This window comes from Hyalella azteca, unplaced genomic scaffold (genome assembly GCF_000764305.2).
Source record: "Hyalella azteca isolate HAZT.00-mixed unplaced genomic scaffold, Hazt_2.0.2 contig7978, whole genome shotgun sequence".
NCBI classification, from domain to species: Eukaryota; Metazoa; Arthropoda; class Malacostraca; order Amphipoda; family Hyalellidae; genus Hyalella; species Hyalella azteca.
This window is the reverse complement of record NW_025938085.1, coordinates 457195-477408: the sequence shown is the minus strand read 5'-3', so window position 1 is coordinate 477408 and position 20214 is coordinate 457195. Positions and strand designations below refer to the sequence as shown.

Sequence of the window (20214 nt, the reverse complement as noted above, 5' to 3'; positions counted from 1 at the left end):
CCTGATAGCATCGTTGAAGCTCCGAGTATGAACATCTTCAAAAACAGACTAGACGAAGCTATGCAGGAGCATATGTTCAGTCTTAAAATGCCTAGCAAATTACGGAGCAGGCAATAAGTCCAGCAGCTATCTCAATCAATCGACAGTTATGGAAAGATCGGGTTCCAAAGGCCGGATCCCTTGTGAATCAAGTCACGAAAAGTTCAAGAATCGGCAACAGGCCATGGGCCAATGTCTTCAACGCCGACACTTCTATTCTATAATTCTTCATATATTCCATTTTTATGAACAGCAGTTCAAGTAGAAAACCGGTTCCGGTTTTTCCTCGAGCGTCCCGGTTCCATAATTCTTATTGTATGAGGGCGCTTTGTGAAACAAGTTAAACAACGTAGCCTAATGATATTTCATTTTGAGAGAGAGTCCGCGGCGTTCATACGGCAAACATCTTCAGATTGTGCTCTGTGAATCGTGATCAACGTAACGATTTCTTTCGCGTTTAAACATAATATTGTAAACTATTACGGTTATACATTCACTAACTTGATTTTGTATTGTACTTTTCTTTATACCACGAGTATATTAGCCATGGCTTAGTGTTCAATTTCAAGAACCCGGCTGGCTTTCTCGACTCTCGCCCCTCCCCCCTCCTCTTCTCGTCACGGGATTGACGGGAAGAGGCAGTAGGTAGGACTGGAGTAGGTTTGCGAGCCAGCTAGAAATTAGATCAGTACAGCTGTACAGGTAGCAAAAACTGGCTTGGTTTTGTCATTATTATTAATTCAATCATTATTGTATTTATGTGTGTTGTATAACTTGTATTAATTGCATTGTTTATGTACTTCATTGATTGATTGTAGCTATCTGTATCACAGTAGGCTATTCATCAACTCGTATAAGTGGTATAACTGTACCAGAATTTTGTGTACGGTTGTACCTGTATAGGCTGTATTGCAATTTATAGTCCAGTGTATGCTACATATTCAACTTGATTCTTAATATTACTGTTTTTTTTCTGTAATAATTCCATGACCATCTGACCTAAGTATTGGATGACCATTGTTGTTTCTCCTGTGTTTATCTGAAAAATTTTGTCTGCATCAAGATACCTGATACCATAATACCAGCACCATGCTGGGATCTGATCCCGACCTGCCTGAAGATGATGAAGAGGACATTATCCCAGAAACGCCAACACAAGGTAGGGTAAACGGCTAAACGCGGTATATTTCTACACATTAAGGACGCATTGAGAAATGAAAAACTATAAAAAAAACGTATGCGTTATGTAAGTTCTGTTGCCTTCACATGACTCTCAAAACACTTCACTACGCGTCAGCAACGATGAAACGTCACAAAATGTTGCCATATTTATTAAAAAGCCTTTAGAATGGGAACCTACCAGGCTACCAAATCCCTATATTCCGTCACTGTGTGTGGCAATATTCGACACGTGGTAAGTCGTATTGCGTCAGCGCTTCAAATTTAACTGATACGTAATGCCGACATCAACGTATTCAAATTCTGTTTGCTGTGTGAGCTGTATTGGGATACAACACAGCTTTGAATTAGAACACTAACGAATATTGAACACTACTTAATTACGTTTTAATTAACAGCTATTAGGCTTTTAATTAAGCAAATTCCAATTTTTGTACAAAGCTAAGACCTAGTGTTTTTGCAGTATTTCGACACGCAAATGTATGACGTCACCATTTCAACCATCAATGAACGCCTGGAACTAAAACAAAGCTTAATATAAAGGAAAAACTAGAGAAGTGACAGAATTACCTACGATGTCGTAATATACCGCGTTTACCCTACCTGTACCTCAAGTTCTCATGTGATCCCGCCACCTGGCTTGTTGCTAGATGACATGGAAATCAGGAAATGAATGAAAAGCCTTCAAATGTGAAATGGACTTGATGGTTACAACTTTTCTGCTAGAGCTGGCACAGAAACACATCAGGTGACAAAACCCCAAAACTTAAGTGGACGCAAACAACAGAAGAGCATGGAATCAGAAGAAGAACTAGACAATTCAATGAATTCATTCAGCCCCCTAACAGGAATCAGTCCAAAACCAGTTGGACCATTCTCAAACAATAAGCACCTTAACCCTTTAGCGGGCAAGCATTGAAATATCCAGAAATTAAAATTTCAGAAACCATTTCAAGAAAGTAAGTAGTATTATACAATATATTTATTCCCATGAATTTTTGCAAAGTTTGCCTATTGAAGGTTTAAATCGCACTTGAAGAATTCAATAAATGCGATCAGTACACAAAATTTTTGTTTATAATTAAAATTCAGTTTATGCAAATGAAAAATTAGAAACATAAAAATTTAATTTAATTAAATTTAATCAAGTTGCCATAACAAATAGATATATATATCGATACTTCTACCTTTTGAAGAAAATGCGGAAAGAGCGTCAGTTCCATTGTCCGAGTCAAAACCTTCATTTAAATGCTCGTATTTCAATTTGTGGACTTTGCAGTTGGTGATGCTATAGATAGAACGATGGTCAGATAATTAGTGATTGGCTGAGGCATTATAAGGATGCCTCAAAAACAAACAGGAAGCCGTGGTGAGGCTTTTTGTGACGCAATTTCAAGTGATCAGATATGGTAACTTACCTGTGAAAGGGTTAAAGCCTTTCCCTCAAATTTAACTTCTCAGTCAACTGGAAATCAAAATACAGTACTGATCAAGCAAACATCTTTGTACGCAAATAAAATTTCCCTAAACCCAGTCTTGGTTGCTAAAGAATTGAAGAAAATAATTCAAGATTCTTCTGTCAAAGACGTGCGGATCAACAAAAGGGGTAACATTTTGGCCGTGGAATTCAATCCCAATGAAGAAGAGGCAATAAAAACCTTGCTATCTACCATGAATTTTGGACAATGGCAAGTTCAATGCTATAGACCATCATCTGATTTAGAAAACACCTGCTCAGGAGTCATTGGTCCTGTTGGGCATGATGTTGACCTCAATGACCTTTTAAATATGCAAAGACAAGCTTGTAAGATAATCAGGATCTCCAGACTCTCAAAATTTTCTGGAGCATCAAAAGAAGACTCCTTAGTCCTCAAGCTGGATTTTGAAGGCAAACAAATACCAGAAAAAGCCATTTTTGGTTTTATTTCTTACAGAGTGAGAGATTTCAACCCACCACCCCTCAGATGCTACAGGTGCCAGCGACATAGACACCTTTCAAGTGGGTGCACTGCCCCTGAACGTCTGCTCTGTGCCGGGAATCATTCTAAAGATGTGTGCAAGTCAACAACATACAAGTGCGCAAACTGTGGAGGGCCACACATTGCCAGCCACCGAGACTGCCAATATAACATGCAAGCCAAGGCCATAGATGCATTGACAAGAAGCGGAATGTCGTATGATTTAGCCCTAAAGCAAACCAACTCGGTACACCACAGCCTCAGTTCAGGAAGACCTCTCCAAAACAGTCCAAGTGGCCAAGCATCTCAGCTGGCAATGCCTCAGAAAAGCCTACTCCAGATCAATACCATTCAAGCAGAAGTGCACAAATCTCAAGGCTCCTATCAAAGCAGTTTACCCTATCCAAGCACCATACCATCAGTAGAGAACACCTATAGCCAAGTGACCAAGGCAAGTGCAACACAAGCCTCAAATCATGGTCCCACCAATACAGTTGCGGAAACGCCCTCAATGGAAGAGGCAACAGCCACCCTTACAACCTTAATCAGAAGTGAAATCCAGAAACTCAGCATCTAACTTTCCAAGTTTCTGAAAGAAATTGTCCTAACAGATTTATCAAAAGAAAACAAAAAAAGGGAAAGAACTGCTAACCATCAGTGCGACCAGGAAACACTTTGGCAATGAGGTGGCAGAAGCTCTGCTGGGGGAACTTCATGCTGAGTCCACCATTGCTGCAGAACCAACTACAATTGAGGCAACCTCATCAGCTGTTTGTTTGCCTACCAGTTCTGGCCCCTCAAACATTTGCATGGAAGGGGGCAAGAAAAACAATAGCAACCCAAAATTGAACCATCAAATAAGTAAACCCAGCAACTCAGAGCAACTGCAATCTCTTCCAAAGAGACAAAATAAGACTACAAGAACAAACATCCTAAGCAAACATATGCAAGCAAACATCCTAATACAACACTACGCAAACATAAGTAGGTTACCCAAATACAAAGAAGACAGACACATCATCAGACGCAAACAACAATTTCCACTAGACCCAACAGCTACCCTAGCCACTACAAACGACACCAAAAGGGTCATACAACAAATTAAAAACTTCCGCTGCTGGGCCCGACAACATCACAAACATACACTTTAAACACCTTGGCCCACACGGAATCACGTCACTTACAAACATTGCCAACTTCTCCTACTCACACTCCAAAATACCATACATCTGGAAAATTGGCAAAATAATCACACTTCTCAAACCCAACAAACCACCCACTGAGGCCGCCTAATACAGACCAATCACACTACTCTGTACACCTTCAAAAGTTATAGAGCACCTCATACTGAACACAGCCACTCCGCACATTACACTTTCTCCAACACAACACGGATTCAGACCTCACCACTCGACCACAACACTACTCACAAACCTCACACAAAGCATAAACGATGGCATCAATTCCCGCAAACCCGCACACAGAACACTACTACTTACAATAGACATCAGTAAAGTCCTGCCCATCCTGCCAGAGAGCTCCCCACACAATCACTCACATTCTCCTGGAATGTCCGCTCTGGCAGGACCTCAGACACCACCACCACATAACCTCGACCCTACAGCTCTGGAGTGACCCCCTGTCGGTGGTGTCGTACTTGCGCGAGGGGGGTCTCTTGTAAAATTGAGACCGGGGAACCACAACAACAACAACAACAACTGCAATCTCTTCCAAAGAGACAAAATAAGACTACAAGAACCTCAAAAAAGAAGAAAATTTAAATGTCCTACTCAAATCTAAATTTGATTCAGCAACCCAGTGTACTAGAGTCCCAACTATAAATTTTTCAATTGAACTGCAATGGTCTCAGGGGCAAGGTTTCTGAACTAAAAATCCACGTATACACCAGAAAACCAGACATAGTATGTCTGTGTGAAACCTGGTTAAAGAAAAATGAGCCAAAATTCCTTGGATACCAAACATCATGGCTGCATAGACATGGAGAGAAGGGAGGACTGGGAATTCTCATAAGAGAGGATGTCAGAATTCAACATAAGCAGGTGGTTCCATTCCCATCTGGTTTCTTAGAATGTCAATTGGTTGAAATATTTAATAAATCAGATTGTATAAACATTCTGAATGTATATAATCCATGCAAAAAAATATAACACTTGAGGAACTGCAGCATTATACTAACCAGCTTGGGAAAAGCTACATTCTCATTGGTGACTTCAACGGACATTCACATTTGTGGGACTCCCACAACAGGATCAATCCAACTGGTAGGAACATTGAAAAACTACTAGAAATCCATAACCTTGTATTGCTAAATGACAAAGACTTCCCAACATATATCGACAACCGCTCTGGAACAGCTTCCTGTCATGATCTGTGTATGGCAACTCATAGTTTGGGTGTCCTTGGAGAGATGCGAAGAGGAACTGACATAGGAAGTGACCACTTCCCCACGGAGATAACTTTTGGCTTTGGGTGTGCCAAGCAAAGCATCAATCCTTGACAAAACTGGGTTATGAAACAAGCCAACTGGGCCAAGTGGACCACATCGTTTTCCTAAGACAGAGAACCCCTATCAGAGATGCTTGCCCCACTAGACGTTGATACTCTAAACCAATGCATCACCAACAAAATCATTAACATTGCTAAAGACTGCATTCCAAGGACGTCTGGCTCTAGACGGTGTCACCGAACCACACCATGGTGGGACCAAGAGTGTAGAACTGCTGTTGCAAACAGGAAAAGAGAAAAAAACAAACTTTGGAGTCATCCTACTTCTGCAAACCTGATTTCCTACAAAAGATGTGTCGCAATTGCCAAACATATGGCTCTGAAAAAGAAGAAAGAGAGTTGGACCAAATTTACAGAGTCTCTAGGAAGTACTACTCCTACATCAAAGGTGTGGCGAGCAATTAAGAGCATTAGTGGGAAGCAAGGCTCAACAAACTTTCCTATTGGCAACCAACACACAACAAGTGAGGAAATAGCTGCACTTTTTCTGGACCAATTCACTCATGGCTGTGTTTCTGCAGAGGATCGGGCAGCAGATGAGGAAGTGATCAACAGCGTGGAGAGTGTAGTATCATGCGCTGGTACACCACAATGCCCTGACATCAGTCTCCATGAGCTCCAGAGGGTTATCCAATCATCAAGGAACACTTCGCCAGGTGATGACCTTATTGTGAATACTTTTTTAACAAGGAGCCCCGACTACATCAAAATAGAACTTCTCAACCTATTTAACACTAGCTTTGTTTGTGGAGTTGTGCCAGCTGCATGGAAAAGGGGAGTCATATGCCCAATACTAAAGCCAGGTAAGAATCCAGCTCAGACCAAATCCTATAGACCCATAGCTTTGCTGTCCTGCATTGGAAAACTCATGGAGAAAATAATTCAGAAAAGAATTGAACATCATATTGAATCAAGAAACACGTTTCCAGCTACACAAACTGGCTACCGTCGTGGTAGAAGTACAACAGACCTACTGGCTGTTCTAACTCACATTATCAGACAGGCAACAACAGGTGGAAAATATAGTTTGGTTGTCTACCTGGATATACAAGGAGCCTTTGACTGTGTATGGCACCATGGTCTGCTCTACAAGATGATAAAATTGTAGTTGGAACCACAACTAATTAGATGGATATACCACTATTTGAAAAACAGAAGTACCAATCTTCTGTGCAGATTGGAACTGCCTTTCTGATAGGCAAACACTAAGTAGGGGGCTCCCGCAAGGTGCAGTTCTTTCCCCAACACTTTTCAACATAATGATGAGTGATCTTCCTAAATCCCCACAAGTGAGAGTCCTCTCATATGCTGACAACATCACATTGGCTGGGGTCTCAGACACTGAGGAATGCCCTACCAAGGGATCTAAGAGAGGGGGAGTTCACCCTGGAGACCTTCAAGAGACAGCTAGACGTGTTCCTGAGCACAATTCCAGATCGACCTCCCCTACAACACTACCAGCGGCGAGAAGCAAGCAACAGCATCGTGCATCAGGTGGCCCAAATGAGGGCAGATGAACGATAATCAGAGGCGGTGATCCATCATGGCCTGGGACTGCTATGTCCCAAACAAATACTAAGGATACTGAGGGATCTGCTCAGCAGATTATGCAACGCTGTTTAGATTCACTCGACATTTGGCTTAAGAAATGGCAGTTTACTATCAACCCATTAAAAAGCTCTCTTCAACTTTTCACTAAAACGCGTAATGTGCCACCCGTAAATATCCTCATATCAAACCATGCCATCACACATGTGCCTGTGCAGAGGGTTCTGGGCATCCTCTTTGATGCCCCTAAGCTCACTTTTCAGGCACACATTGCACATCTGAAAAACGATTGTCTGCGCAGACTAGCGCCTCTGCGAGCCCTCTCGGGCAGCAGCTGGGGTGCATCAAGACTCTTACTCCGGCAGGTATACATAAGTTTCATTCGCAGCAAGCTTGAGTATGGCTGTGTATTGTTCAGACTTGATGATATTGCATCAAAACACTCGAAGAAGCTCAAAGTTATTCAGTCCAGTGCACTAAGAATTGTACTTGGAGCTTGCAACACCTCTCCTATGTCATCTTTGGAGATTAAAGCCCATATACCTCCACTGGAGGTCAGATTTGATTACTTGTTCATGAAGTGGTAGCTAAAAATATTGTGCTGTCCTGAGAGCATGGCAGGAAACGAAATATGTCATGAGACTGGTGTTGTCACACAAGGCACCAGTTATTTCTCTGCAAGAGGCAGAAAACTTTCATCCACCTGAGCCATGCCCATCCTCAGAAGAATTTCAACTCCCAACATTTCGCCTATTCCACCACATTTCAACTTGGAGCTGCACATCAAGATATCCACCCAAGGCACCTGCAGCCGGGAAGCCCCTACAGGTGCCAGCAGAGGCATTTTCAATGAGTACTGCCTAGAAAATTTGTCTTCTTATGTTCACATCTATACAGACGGGTCAAAACTCAGTAATGGCTCCACTGCAGTAGCTATGTGTATACCAAGTATCCAAAGTGCTACTACCTGGAGGCTGAACCCAGCTCATACTGTCCTTGGCTCAGAGCTTTTCGCCATTCTCATGGCTCTGCGGTTCTCCTGTTTAGATCCAAGGCTCAGCACGCAAAGCATCCTTCTGTTGACTGATTCTCAGTCAGCTTTGCAGGCAGTCAGCAATACAATACCAACCCTTCGTACAAGGAGTATGTTTACAAAATACAAGATATCATCTATAAAAGGCAGGCCCCCATCATTCTGCAATGGGTTTGAGGGCACTCTGGGGTCCGGGGCAATGAAGTGGCAGACAGAGCAGCCAACATGGGTCATAACAATGCCCACTCAGCCTTGAGTACACTGAGCCTGAAAGAGTCCCTCACCGACCTCAGAGGCAAACTACACAAGCACTGGACCAGAATATGGAAGGCCTCTGTTGCCTGTACTGAGAAGGGAACTTTTCTGAGCAACAACATGGAGGAACCCAGGCTGCAACCCTGGCTCTGCCTGAAGTCACGCAGACTAGAGTGTGCTGCTGCCCGACTCAGGATTGGACATGCTGGCATCAGAAGTCACTTGCACAGATTCAACATGAGCGATTCTGACCAATGTACTATCTGCAACACAGTGGACACAATTGAGCACTATCTGCTGCATTGTCAGCGACATGCGCAGCCCAGACAAGACCTGGAAACTAATTTAAGATGTATAAATGTACAATTTTCCCTGTGTGAACTTTTGGGGGGAGGGAACTTTAATGATGATGTGCAAAGGAAAATCTTTCAACTTTTGACTGTTTTCATTTTGAAATCAGGGAGGCTCAGTGAACTTTAGATAGGTGCCAAAATATCAAAATGAAGCTTATATATGTATGAGTGTATCTATGTATATTGTATATGTTTGTGTACGTGCATAATCTATGTCATCCTATGTGTATAAATCTATCTAACTTAACTGTTAAATCTAGTGCTCAGTTCTGAGGAGCAATGATCATGTCATGTGCAACTTTTCTGAGTAACTGCATACAGCCATCTGTGTTCTGTGTGCATGTAACTTATCCATGTCATGTGTAAATTCTCTCTTACATGCTGTCAAGCTCATCCATCACCTCTATTGACCTTGTACAAACAAGGACAAAGAGGCCAGCTTTCCTTACCAAAAAGTCCAACATAACATAAGCTCTCAGGCCCAAAGGTCATGCTTGTGGCTGTCCTGTGGCTTTCAGTCCACCCAACGTGGACACCTTGAAAAGAAGAAGAAGAAGATCTTTCCTTTAGTTGTAACTGTATTGAATAGTAATGAAATCCATGGACTTCATTACTTACATCTTTGTTAATGATAAATGTTTTAAAACAAAGTTAACTAAGTAATTGTCATAACTTGGCATTCATCAACCAGACTTCGAACCAGTAACGAGTGAAATCTTTTTTTAATGGTTAATCAGGGTTGGCGATTTTTTTGATTTTTTTTTAAATAAAAAATCAATGATTTATTTGATTTTTTCATGAATTTTTTTATTTATTTGATTTTTTTGATTTTTTTCAATTTTTTTGTCGTTTTGAAGTGTTATTTTTTTATGTTGCAATTAGCCTACTAACAATAACAGTATATGGATCATAATGGATGGCTAAAAAGGGCACTTATTGCCTTCAATAATGGCCAACAGGCCAAGGTGGTGGGATTTTTGGTGGCCTGTTAGGGATTTTTGGGTAAACAATTATTGGTAAGTCTATTCATTAGCTTTGTAAAGTTTGTATGGAGCAAGGTAATGACCTAAATATTGACCAATTAACTGGCTTCAATATACAAAAACACTTCAGGAATGCAGATCTTCTAAACATTGAAGAGTCGTATAACAGATAGGTAGCTGATAGCACAGTGCACAGCACTATCAATAGATCTACTAGTTTTATGTCCTATAAATCTACCAGACTCTACTTGCACGCTTGATGCCTCTGTACCAAAAACATTCAATTTATTTGAACCTAATACACACTAAAGGCAACAAGTTTATATACCAATTTGTCATTCATAGTACATTTATGCTAAACCATGAATAACAATACCTCAATATAAATTAAAGACTGCCACTCAATATATTTAAATATATGAAAAAATCAAATAAATTGAAAAAATAAAAAAATCATGATTTTTTTATAAAAAAATCAAGTGATTTAATCACATGATTTAATCATTTTGATCTAATCATTGCCAACCCTGTGGTTAATATCAATTATCATTGTAATATGTTAGTAGGAAGTGAAACCTGAAGCTACTAACAAGTAACTACTGTGTACTACTAAGGCCTAAGCTGATTGCACTTTGCAGAGCATTGACTCTGGATTCATACATGAGTTATGCAGTAGGGTAAATTCTTGCCCAAATTCCAGAGCAACCAAAAGGCAAAATCCAAAATGTACCTACCTGAGTCCTGAGCTACCTCCTCAACAAAAGAGTCTAAGTCAATGCTAATGGCAGTAATAGAAGATTAGGAAATGGTGCATCTGTGCTAACATCTACCTTTAGCCTTTAGGGCTGCGACTAGAGGTTTTCTGCCATTTCTGGAACTGCGAGATTTCTGCCAGATGAATTAGCTACCTCCTCTCCTATGTCGTGCCCTATCCAATCGTTAACCAAAGTGCATGATCTGATTATGATGATCAGATCATCAGGTCACAAGATTCAGATTCCAAATGTATTAAAAATTTGTCACGTTGGAGCCACAAGATTTCAGAAACAAGTAGGCTAGGAAAATTCTAATCCTGGACCTGAAATAGTGCAATCAGGAATTTTTGACTAGGGTAAACGAGGTATATTCCAACACATTAAGGACGTAGCAAGTTAAGAAACATAGTGGCAAACCAGAGATTTTTTAGAATCAGTTCATTTTCAATGTCCTCATTTACTTGACATTTGAACCAAATTCTTATGTATGATAATTCTGGTATCCATGATCCTACTTTACTGGTCTAGTACTTATTGTACTCAAAATTGAACTTGGGAGAGAGTCTAAAAAACTCTGTGCTTTGCCACTATGGGCCAAGAAATGAATGGCTATAAAAATGTCAGTAATACTTTAGATTAAGTGCATCTAAAAAAGGGCGTTTTTTTAATTATATGTTTTTTGGGGTGTAGATAAAGAATCTGAAATCCGTTTTTGGCGGTCAACATCGGAAAACCGATTTTTTCCCCTAGGCTCTAATTCGTCTAAAAAAAATCTGGCAAAAATAGGCAAAATCGGCAAAAAACCTAACCTAACCGTGGTTGCAATGTCGTGGTTGCCGTGCAATGTCATGGTATATATGCAAGAGTATATGGGTCACCAAGGCTAAGTTAAAAACGCTATGAATCCACGGATATTGAGGCCAAGATTTAACTTGTATTTTATCTTAGAAAATATATAAAAAGCAGCATATATAAAAATCGGTTTTTCGATACTGACCGCCAAATACAGATTTCAGATTCTTTATCTACACCCCCAAAAAACAAATAATCAAACAAGAAAAACACCCTTATTTTGGATGCACTTAATTGAAAGAAATACCAAAATGTGACCGTATGCACAACTCAAGTTCTGATATCTTTATGTCACTCTCAAAACACCACACTACACTCCAGCAACAATGAAACGTCACAAACTGTTGCCACATTTATTTAAAAGCCTTTAGAATTCAAACCTACAAACTCCCTGAATTCCAACGCTGTGTGTGACTAAATTTGGCATAGGGTAAACGTGGTATATTCCAACACATTAAGGACATAGCAAAAAATGAATGGCTATAAAAAATCACTGTATGCGCAACTCGAGTTCTGTTTGCTTTACGTCACTCTCAAAACACGGCACTACGCGCCAGCAACAATGAAACGTCACAAAATGTTGCCATGTTTATTTGAAAGCCTTTAGAATGCAAACCTGCCAAATCCATATATTCCGACGCTGTGTGTGACTAAATTTGGCATTTTGTGAGACTAATTCCGGCCGTGCTTCATACTCAACTAATTCGTAATTCCGACCCTCATGTGTTCAAATTCCGATCGCTGTGTGAGCTGTATTGGAATATGACACAGCTCGGAATTAGAACACCATTGAATATTGAACACAACTTAATTAGGCTTTTAATTAAGAGCTATTAAGCTTTTAATTAAGAAAATTTTAATTTTTGCACACAGCTCGGAACGAGCTTTGTGTGCCCAATTCCAAGCTGTGTTGGAATTAGTTTTTATGTGTCTAAAACTGTCTCTTAACTTAATCATCTATTAATTTATTTACCACTTGAAATCAGCAAATACAAGTATACTTGAAGGATTCGTAATATATTCACAGACTTATTTCAAACCATAATATTCTTTATACACAAACAGTTTATCACTATTTGGTAGAGCAAGGTCAACTATCAACTTTGACACGTTTTTCGATGTTCTCACTGGGTGATGCACACTGTCTCTCTTTGGATCTCAACATTTTCCTGCCAGACGTCCCAGTTCTAGTGTTTTGGCAATAGTATGGCGCGCAATAGTATGACGTCACTATTTCAACCATCAACGAATGCGTGGAACTAAGACAAAGCTTAATATTAAGGAAAAAAGTTGAGAAGTGTCGGAATTACCAATGATGTCAGAATATACCTCGTTTACCCTAGGTTAATCATGCAAAAATTTTACCAAAATAAAATAATTCTTTCTTCAGTAATTTTTTTAGTTTCTAGGTGATAGTTTTAATGATTATGATTACAGATTTATTATAAAGCTTGAACTTGTGCATACCAAGATAAAATTTCAAAACATAGGTACTTCAAAAATTTTTGTCTAACCTACCCAAACTGGAAAATTGAGAAGTCTCCCAAAAATCATACAAAAATACCATCAAATGGGGTAATAAGGGACAGTTTTGAGCATTTTTTGTTAATAACTTTTTACCATGAAACATTTCATAAACAATTTTAGGCTCATTTTATAGCTCTTTGCGAATTGCAAGGGCTATTGAATGGGATCTTGAAAAAAATCCCATATGATATTCGTAAGGTGCCAGACTCAAAATATAACGTCCTGAATTACCCCTGGGAACAGGGTAATCTGAGACACTTGAAATAAAACTCAAATTTAAAATGTTTGAAGCATGCAGAGTGTACTCATCCATTACTAGCAGTAGCTACTCTGAAGTCCTCCTCTTTCATTGTAGATGATGTAGATATAGAATGAATGTCATTTTCTGTGTTTTTTACTTGTTTATCCTTTATTGATATGATATCACCATATTCATTCATTACCATATTACTGATGTGATATTACCCTATCCATTAACATGCCATTGAGCATTTACAATGACCTTGTCCACTGCAAGCTTCATATCAGCAGCCGTATAGCATTTCTTCTCTATCTGTAAGCTTACAGGATGGCTTGTAATTTCACACCATTTTAATTGAGTTGAGTGAATTCACTATAAAAAAGATTGTAAAAAACATACCTGAAACAGAAAGGAATGTTTTAGAAACAACCATCATATGTTTTGGAGAAATAATACATAGTTTAGGTCAATTACTTTTCATTCTATGATGCCCAGTGCACAATACTATATACGACATTCTGTGCACAATTTTGTAATGACCAATGATGCATAAATTTTAAGATCACTTAGCTGCTTAAGTCACAAATTTACCAGGAATTTAAAAGTAAAGAAAATAGCCAAAAGTTCACCATTTCTTATAAGAGAAAACGTTTTGGAGTCCAGCTCCATTGTCAGTTCAAAACCTAGAACACAGGTACAAACAATTAGCAGCCTAAAATTCACATTCAAACAATTCACCTAAACTTGAAGACATTAGAACTAAAATCAAAGATAACAGAAATAAAAATGAGATAACATGTAGAGAAGGTACTACTATCTATTTACAATTTGTAGAGGATAGGAACTGAATGCAGCATTTAAACTGGGTTTCTGTTTGAAAATATATATTGATTTTAAAATTCGTAGGTCAGGAACACTGGTTGTGGAGGCTAAAACTCTAAAATCACTATTGGACACTGGGACGTTGCACTACTTGGCATGAATACATACGGCTGAATGAGGGGGATGCGCAAGTATGTTCCCTGTTCTGTAACTCCTGCCTCTATGCTCTGCAAGCCTAGTATAAAAATTGTGCGATGTCATACGGACATACGCAGATGCGCACTGCGCACAACTATATTGATAAACTAGGGATGATCGCATAAGAACAGGGAGAGGATCTTTGTACTTGAAAAACGAGCTAATTTTAAAATTGTTCACTAGCTATATGTTAAGATTTATATTTGGGAGGTATTTAGAGAATAGATCTTTCAACTCCTTTGCCATCGTCTCAGATGCGGGGCCAAAGTAAGGAAAAGAACAATAAACACGATTCCTATCGTCAGGTTCAGGAACCACCTCAGCATATTGTTTAGACAAGAATTTCTTAATTTGAGTATACACCAATTGTGAAGGAAACCCATTCATTTTTATAATGACCACATTATTATTCGAATGAGCTCCTGTTAAGCATTTGAGCTGATTATTTTATCACATTGAATTATTAAGTACAGTTTTTTTGTGCTGTTCATTCTTTGTATGTATTTATTTGTGCTACTAAATTAACTAAACCTGTTCCTGATTCATACCAGATTAGGGTATATTGAATCTATTATGATTGATTGACAAGTTGTGAAGACATGGCTGGCATGCAGAGCAATTGCTCTGGTGTAGAGAGCTCTACACAAATGAACACATTTCGCTCTTACGTGTCAATGCTAACTGATCCAAACTGCAAGGATGAAAACAAACTTAAAGCTGCACAAGCACTCAGTGAGGATTTGGAGGTAAGATGTTAGCTTTTGAGTTTATCATTTCCATAATCATGTTTAAGAACTGTCTTGCCTGCATTATGGCTGTACATTGAATAAATTATGCATGAATTTTATAGCTGGGAAAATGTATCTTGAACATTTAAAGTGACATTGCCCTGTAACTTTATCATGGAGTTTCTTATGAAAGATGTTTGTGGAAGCTGATCCTGCTGTAGTGAAGTGCTTTGGCTGAGATCAGTCATGTAAGTCAGGTTGAGCAAAATTCATGTCAGTTAGTATTTTTTTCAATTTTCCATTGCAAAATTCAGTTAGTATTCAGTTAGTATTGTTCAGTTCAGTTAGTATTGTCCATTGCAAAATTCACAAATTTTCTTAGTGGATGTTTTTAAATTTAAATAATCATCGAACAGTTATTTATATGGAGTAAAATCACTGCATCATTGAACAGTCATTTACATGAAGTAAGAAAGTGGTAGCCTACATTCCAAATTGATAGTTTTTTCTTGAAAATATCCCAATAATTGGAAATTTTATATTCAATGTATGTATAATGAAAATATATAGGGCACTAGGTATGTTTTAGTTGTGTTTAGTCACAATATTGAAGCATAACACTCCTGTTTTGTGCAGGGCATTGCTCTGTCTCCTCAGTACCCCTCATTCCTGGAGCATGCCATCAACACCTTCCTCAAGATACTGAGCGAGGGCGAGCCTCAGTTCATTTCTGAGCATCATCAGCAGGTCAGATCATCTTGTGAATGGTTCTTTCTTGATTGTTCAATTCTACTCTCTTGGGGTAGGTTGTTAAATTCAGATCACAGGCTAAATTCATTTGTTAAATTGTCACTCTAAAGGATTTTCTTCTGTGCTGTATTTATACTGTAGTATTCTTGATTGCTTTGAATAATGTATTCTATTATAAACTTGTATACTGTATTGATAGGCTGTATTTCTTGTTGCTAACAATGTTGCACAATCTAATCACAGATCTTGTCTATAGTACTTACTAAATCCATGATGAAATATATTGGCAATTTCTCTTAAATAAAACTCCTGCTCAAAAAATTCAAAGGTGCCTTGAAAAAAATTACTGCTTGAAATCGTGAAATGTCTTCAGACATTGCAGCCCCTGAATTTTTTGGGTGTCATCTTTAGTTCTATACATGAAAGGCATAACTCCACATAGCTGTAGACCAGTGGTTCCCAAACTTTTTCAGGCTGGTGCCCCTTTTGCTCCCCAGTGAATCTCTAGCACACCCCTCGCCCCCAACAGACACATTTAAAAACAAATGCCTCTTTCTTGATACTTAGTATGCTGCAATTTTAAAAGAGAAATGTTAAACACAAATGTATATTTCACAAATTGAACCCCATTTAGTAAACCATTCTATTTTTTCACAGTTTTAACTGTTTCAGCGCTAGAAATTGAGGTGGCTTGGACAAATTTATGGCTGGACTCCTGGCCGGTCTCACAGCCAATCTCCAAATTCAGTGACCAAGGAATATCTCCCAAACTAATGAACGCAGCTTGATAAAACTTGGAACACTTATTCATTAGAACCTATCGGTGATGTTTAACTCGTGAAAAAATTTTAAGTTTCACCGTCATTCGCGAGTTATATGGTGATACAGGCTGAAATTCCCAGTGATCAAAGAGTTTCTTCCAAACTACTGAACAGATTCGAACGAAATTTTGAATATAAATTCCTAGCAACCAAATGGTGATTTTTAGCTTGTAAAAATTTATTTGAGTCAGAGTCATGTTCTGCATGTGTTGTGTACAAATCTACAAACAAACTTCTGACTTCGACTTCGCGGACTGCCGCCCCCCTACTGCCCCTTTCTTCCTCACTGCCCCCACAGATCTTTCAATTGCCCCCAAGGGGGCAATATCACCCACTTTGGGAACCACTGCTTTAGAAGAGCACTTGTTCATGTTAATTTTGTCTCGAGGTGAAATATTATTTTTGTTATACAATTTTTGATTACTGAAAAATGGTTGTTGTTTTTGTTGTGCAGCAACTGCGAAAACTGGTGCTCGAGATGATCCACAGGCTCCCTAGCAATGACTTCCTGAAGCCCTACCTACGGCAGATCCTCACCGTTTGCTTCCAACTCCTACAAAAAGATAATGAAGAGAACGTCATGGTGGCTCTTAGAATCATCATTGAACTTCACAAAACTTACAGACCACAGTTTTCTACTGAGGCAAGTCACATCCTTCTTGGACGTATCACAATGCAATTAAATTGGAATGCCTCATTCTATTATTAATTCTCAAACAACATTATTCTCCAAGTATTTGAATAGAGTGATATGAACGCCAGTGTGTCCTTTGATTTTGAGCCAATGGAAATCTTATGCAAAAGAATACAAAACGGAAGTCCATGACAGCATCAAATTTCTTCACTCTGACTAATTTTTAGCCCAAAAAACATTATATTACATTACATGAATATGCACGTTTCTTAATTCATTGTAGCACAAATTTTCTCTTATTTGTATTAATTTTCGTAAGAAGCCGTAAGTACATTTAAAGTGATACCACTCAAGCCATATGAATTCTTCATCCTAAACACCTTGCCCATAAAGCATTATAAATGTGCTGATTACAATGTAAATATTTTCAGGGCGCGCAGCAAATAAAGGAATTCCTGGCTTTTGTGAAGACTATGTACAGCGAACTGCCCAACCACCTGCCGAAGATCTTCGAGCCCAAGCAGAGCTTGCGTGTGACAGACCTCGCCGAGCTCGACTTGGACAGATTACTGACGGGAACTTTCGCCATCACGCCCATACAGACGGAGAAGAAGCAGGCCGATGAGTCGCCTGTCACTGTAAGCAGCAATGCTAGCCTTGCTTGTCTGTTACACTTGACCTGTAACTTTATGTACAAATACTGTTGAGCAGTTCAGCACGTTTTGCTTCACTTTATGTACACATACTGTTGAGCAGTTCAGCACGTTTTGCTTCACTTTATGTACACATACTGTTGAGCAGTTCAGCAAATTCCACTTCTCCCTGTCTTTGGTGATATATACATCAGTATTAATATTCCTAGTTTTAAATTTCATCGTTATTTTTGCTCAAATTGCTTAGGCATGTAATTCCAGCAAGTAATTCTGGGGATTGATAGCAGCGAAATTGCTATAGACATCGAAAAATTATCTAGCTCTATAAAATATCTTGCCTTGAAGCTCTAACGGGCGAAATATCTTACAAGTTGAAGCGCTAGTAAACCACATTACTATACTACTACTTGTAGCTGTTATAGGTATAGGTTAGTATTGAGACAATCCATAAAACTAAGTATTTGCACATATCGCCCTGCCAAACAGCTTGAAATTCTCCCCAGTGCTCATTGGACCAAACATGCAAGGAACTCTCGCAGCATGACGTAGGATGTTATTATTAGGTATATTAAAGTGAGGTTTGTGGTGTGCAGTACAACGTGATCCCGCGGGCGCTGCTGTCACTCAAGGTGCTCACGGAGCTTCCGATCATCGTGGTGCTGATGCTGCAGCTCTACAAGGACCAGGTCTACCAGGAGGTCGTCGACTTCATACCCCTCATCATGGACACCATCACCCTCCAGCCAGTGCACAGGTGCGCCTCTTTTCATGCCTCGTCTTAACCCTCTTCACGTCCCGTCTTGCCCCTCTTCACGCCCCGTCTTGCCTCTCTTCACGCCCCGTCATGCCCTTCTTCACGCCCCGTCTTACCCCTTTTCATGCCCCGTCTCACCCCCTTTTCGTCACTATAAAGGAATGCAGGTTCAGGCCACTTGGCATAACTGCGACTTTGTCCTCATTGTTGCTCACACATATCACACATATAATATTCCTTGGTCTCGGGACTTGCAGGGAGAACGAGCCCTTCAACAAGGAGGTGTTCGTCGACCTGATCGCCGCGCAGATCAAGATCCTGTCGTTCCTGGCGTACATCATCAAGACGTTCCAGGACCGCGTGGTGGAGCACTGCGACCAGCTGGTGCAGGGTATGCTGCAACTGCTCACCCTCTGCCCCAGCGAAGTGGCTCACCTGCGTCGGGAGCTGCTTATCGCCACCAAGCATATCCTTGCGCTCGAACTCCGTGTCCGTGAGTTACTATTCTGGGACCTTACTATAAAAAATGGATACTAGTTTAATACTCCGTCAGCCGATCACTGAAGGTTTTTCTAAGCTAAACCGACCAATCACAGACGAGGAGTCGGTCGCTTTGTCTATTAAGGCCGCTCCATGTACTTCAGCAAGATTTAATAGTACTGCTCTTTGTGCACCGTCGTCTCTTCACCAGACCTGTAAAACTTTTATTTAAAATTAAATGGCCGCTCGCACACTTTTGAGTTTAAATGTTGCCATAAACTGGTCTTGTTAGGTACAATCGTTCGCTGCATAAACAGCGTATTTGATATTTCCCTACGACGCGCCTTTCCTATTCAGCTTCATGCCTCACTTACACACACTGAAGTACGTCAGAGAAGCGCCGCTTCTGTGTGTTCTGCTGTCCTCTGTCATGGCGGAGGATAAAATTTTGAGAATAATGAAATAGTTTACCTGATGAGGCGTTTATTAATATGGTATCAGTAATACGATAGTAAAACACTATTATGACTAGTTTCGTATGTTAAAAGTGTATCAAAGTCAATAAAAATTATCAAGCATGGCAGTTCGAATTGCACGGGTATCGTGGATACAGAGTCTAGATGCTTCCAGTACATTTTATTAAAGATGGAATTAGGTAGTTATCCAAAAAAATGAAGCAATTGAAATCTTACGAAGGAGTAAATAATTTAAAGCATGCGAATTTGGTTATGATAAGTCACAGTGGTTCTGGTACAATATCCAGTATCTGAACGGCTCATCGCCACTTATCATGTATTTTTTTTTTGTAATAGTTACTATACGTCCAACCAAATTATTGTTTTCAAGCTATGAAGCAAACTTTTTCAATGTTTTGTCTAAAAGGTAAAAAAATCTTTCACATCTTTATATTAATTACGTTTTTGATGAACATTTCATTTTCCATCTACCCGTGAGGCATAATATGTAATACTGATCCAAGTTTCTAACCCTGCCGCCAGAGTTCGTGCCTCACATCGATCGCTTGTTCGATGAAAAGCTGTTGTTCGGAAGCGGGTGGACCGCTCACGAGACGCTGCGACCGCTGGCATATTCTACGCTAGCTGATCTGGTTCACCACGTCAGGTG

At 39.6% G+C, this 20214-nt stretch overlaps 1 protein-coding gene across 1 annotated transcript in view; it reads left to right on the top strand.

Annotated features, from left to right (window-relative positions):
- Positions 1-14825: 14825 nt before the first annotated feature.
- The window catches only part of LOC108665534 (transformation/transcription domain-associated protein), a 33571-nt gene continuing 28182 nt past the window's right edge, over positions 14826-20214 (top strand). The window contains exons 1-7 of the mRNA XM_047881443.1: positions 14826-15015; positions 15634-15744; positions 17023-17211; positions 17634-17840; positions 18449-18609; positions 18867-19102; positions 20088-20211. Of these exons, the coding sequence (XP_047737399.1) occupies positions 14869-15015; positions 15634-15744; positions 17023-17211; positions 17634-17840; positions 18449-18609; positions 18867-19102; positions 20088-20211 (1175 nt within the window). The 5' untranslated portion in view covers positions 14826-14868. The remainder of the gene's footprint in view (positions 15016-15633; positions 15745-17022; positions 17212-17633; positions 17841-18448; positions 18610-18866; positions 19103-20087; positions 20212-20214) is intronic.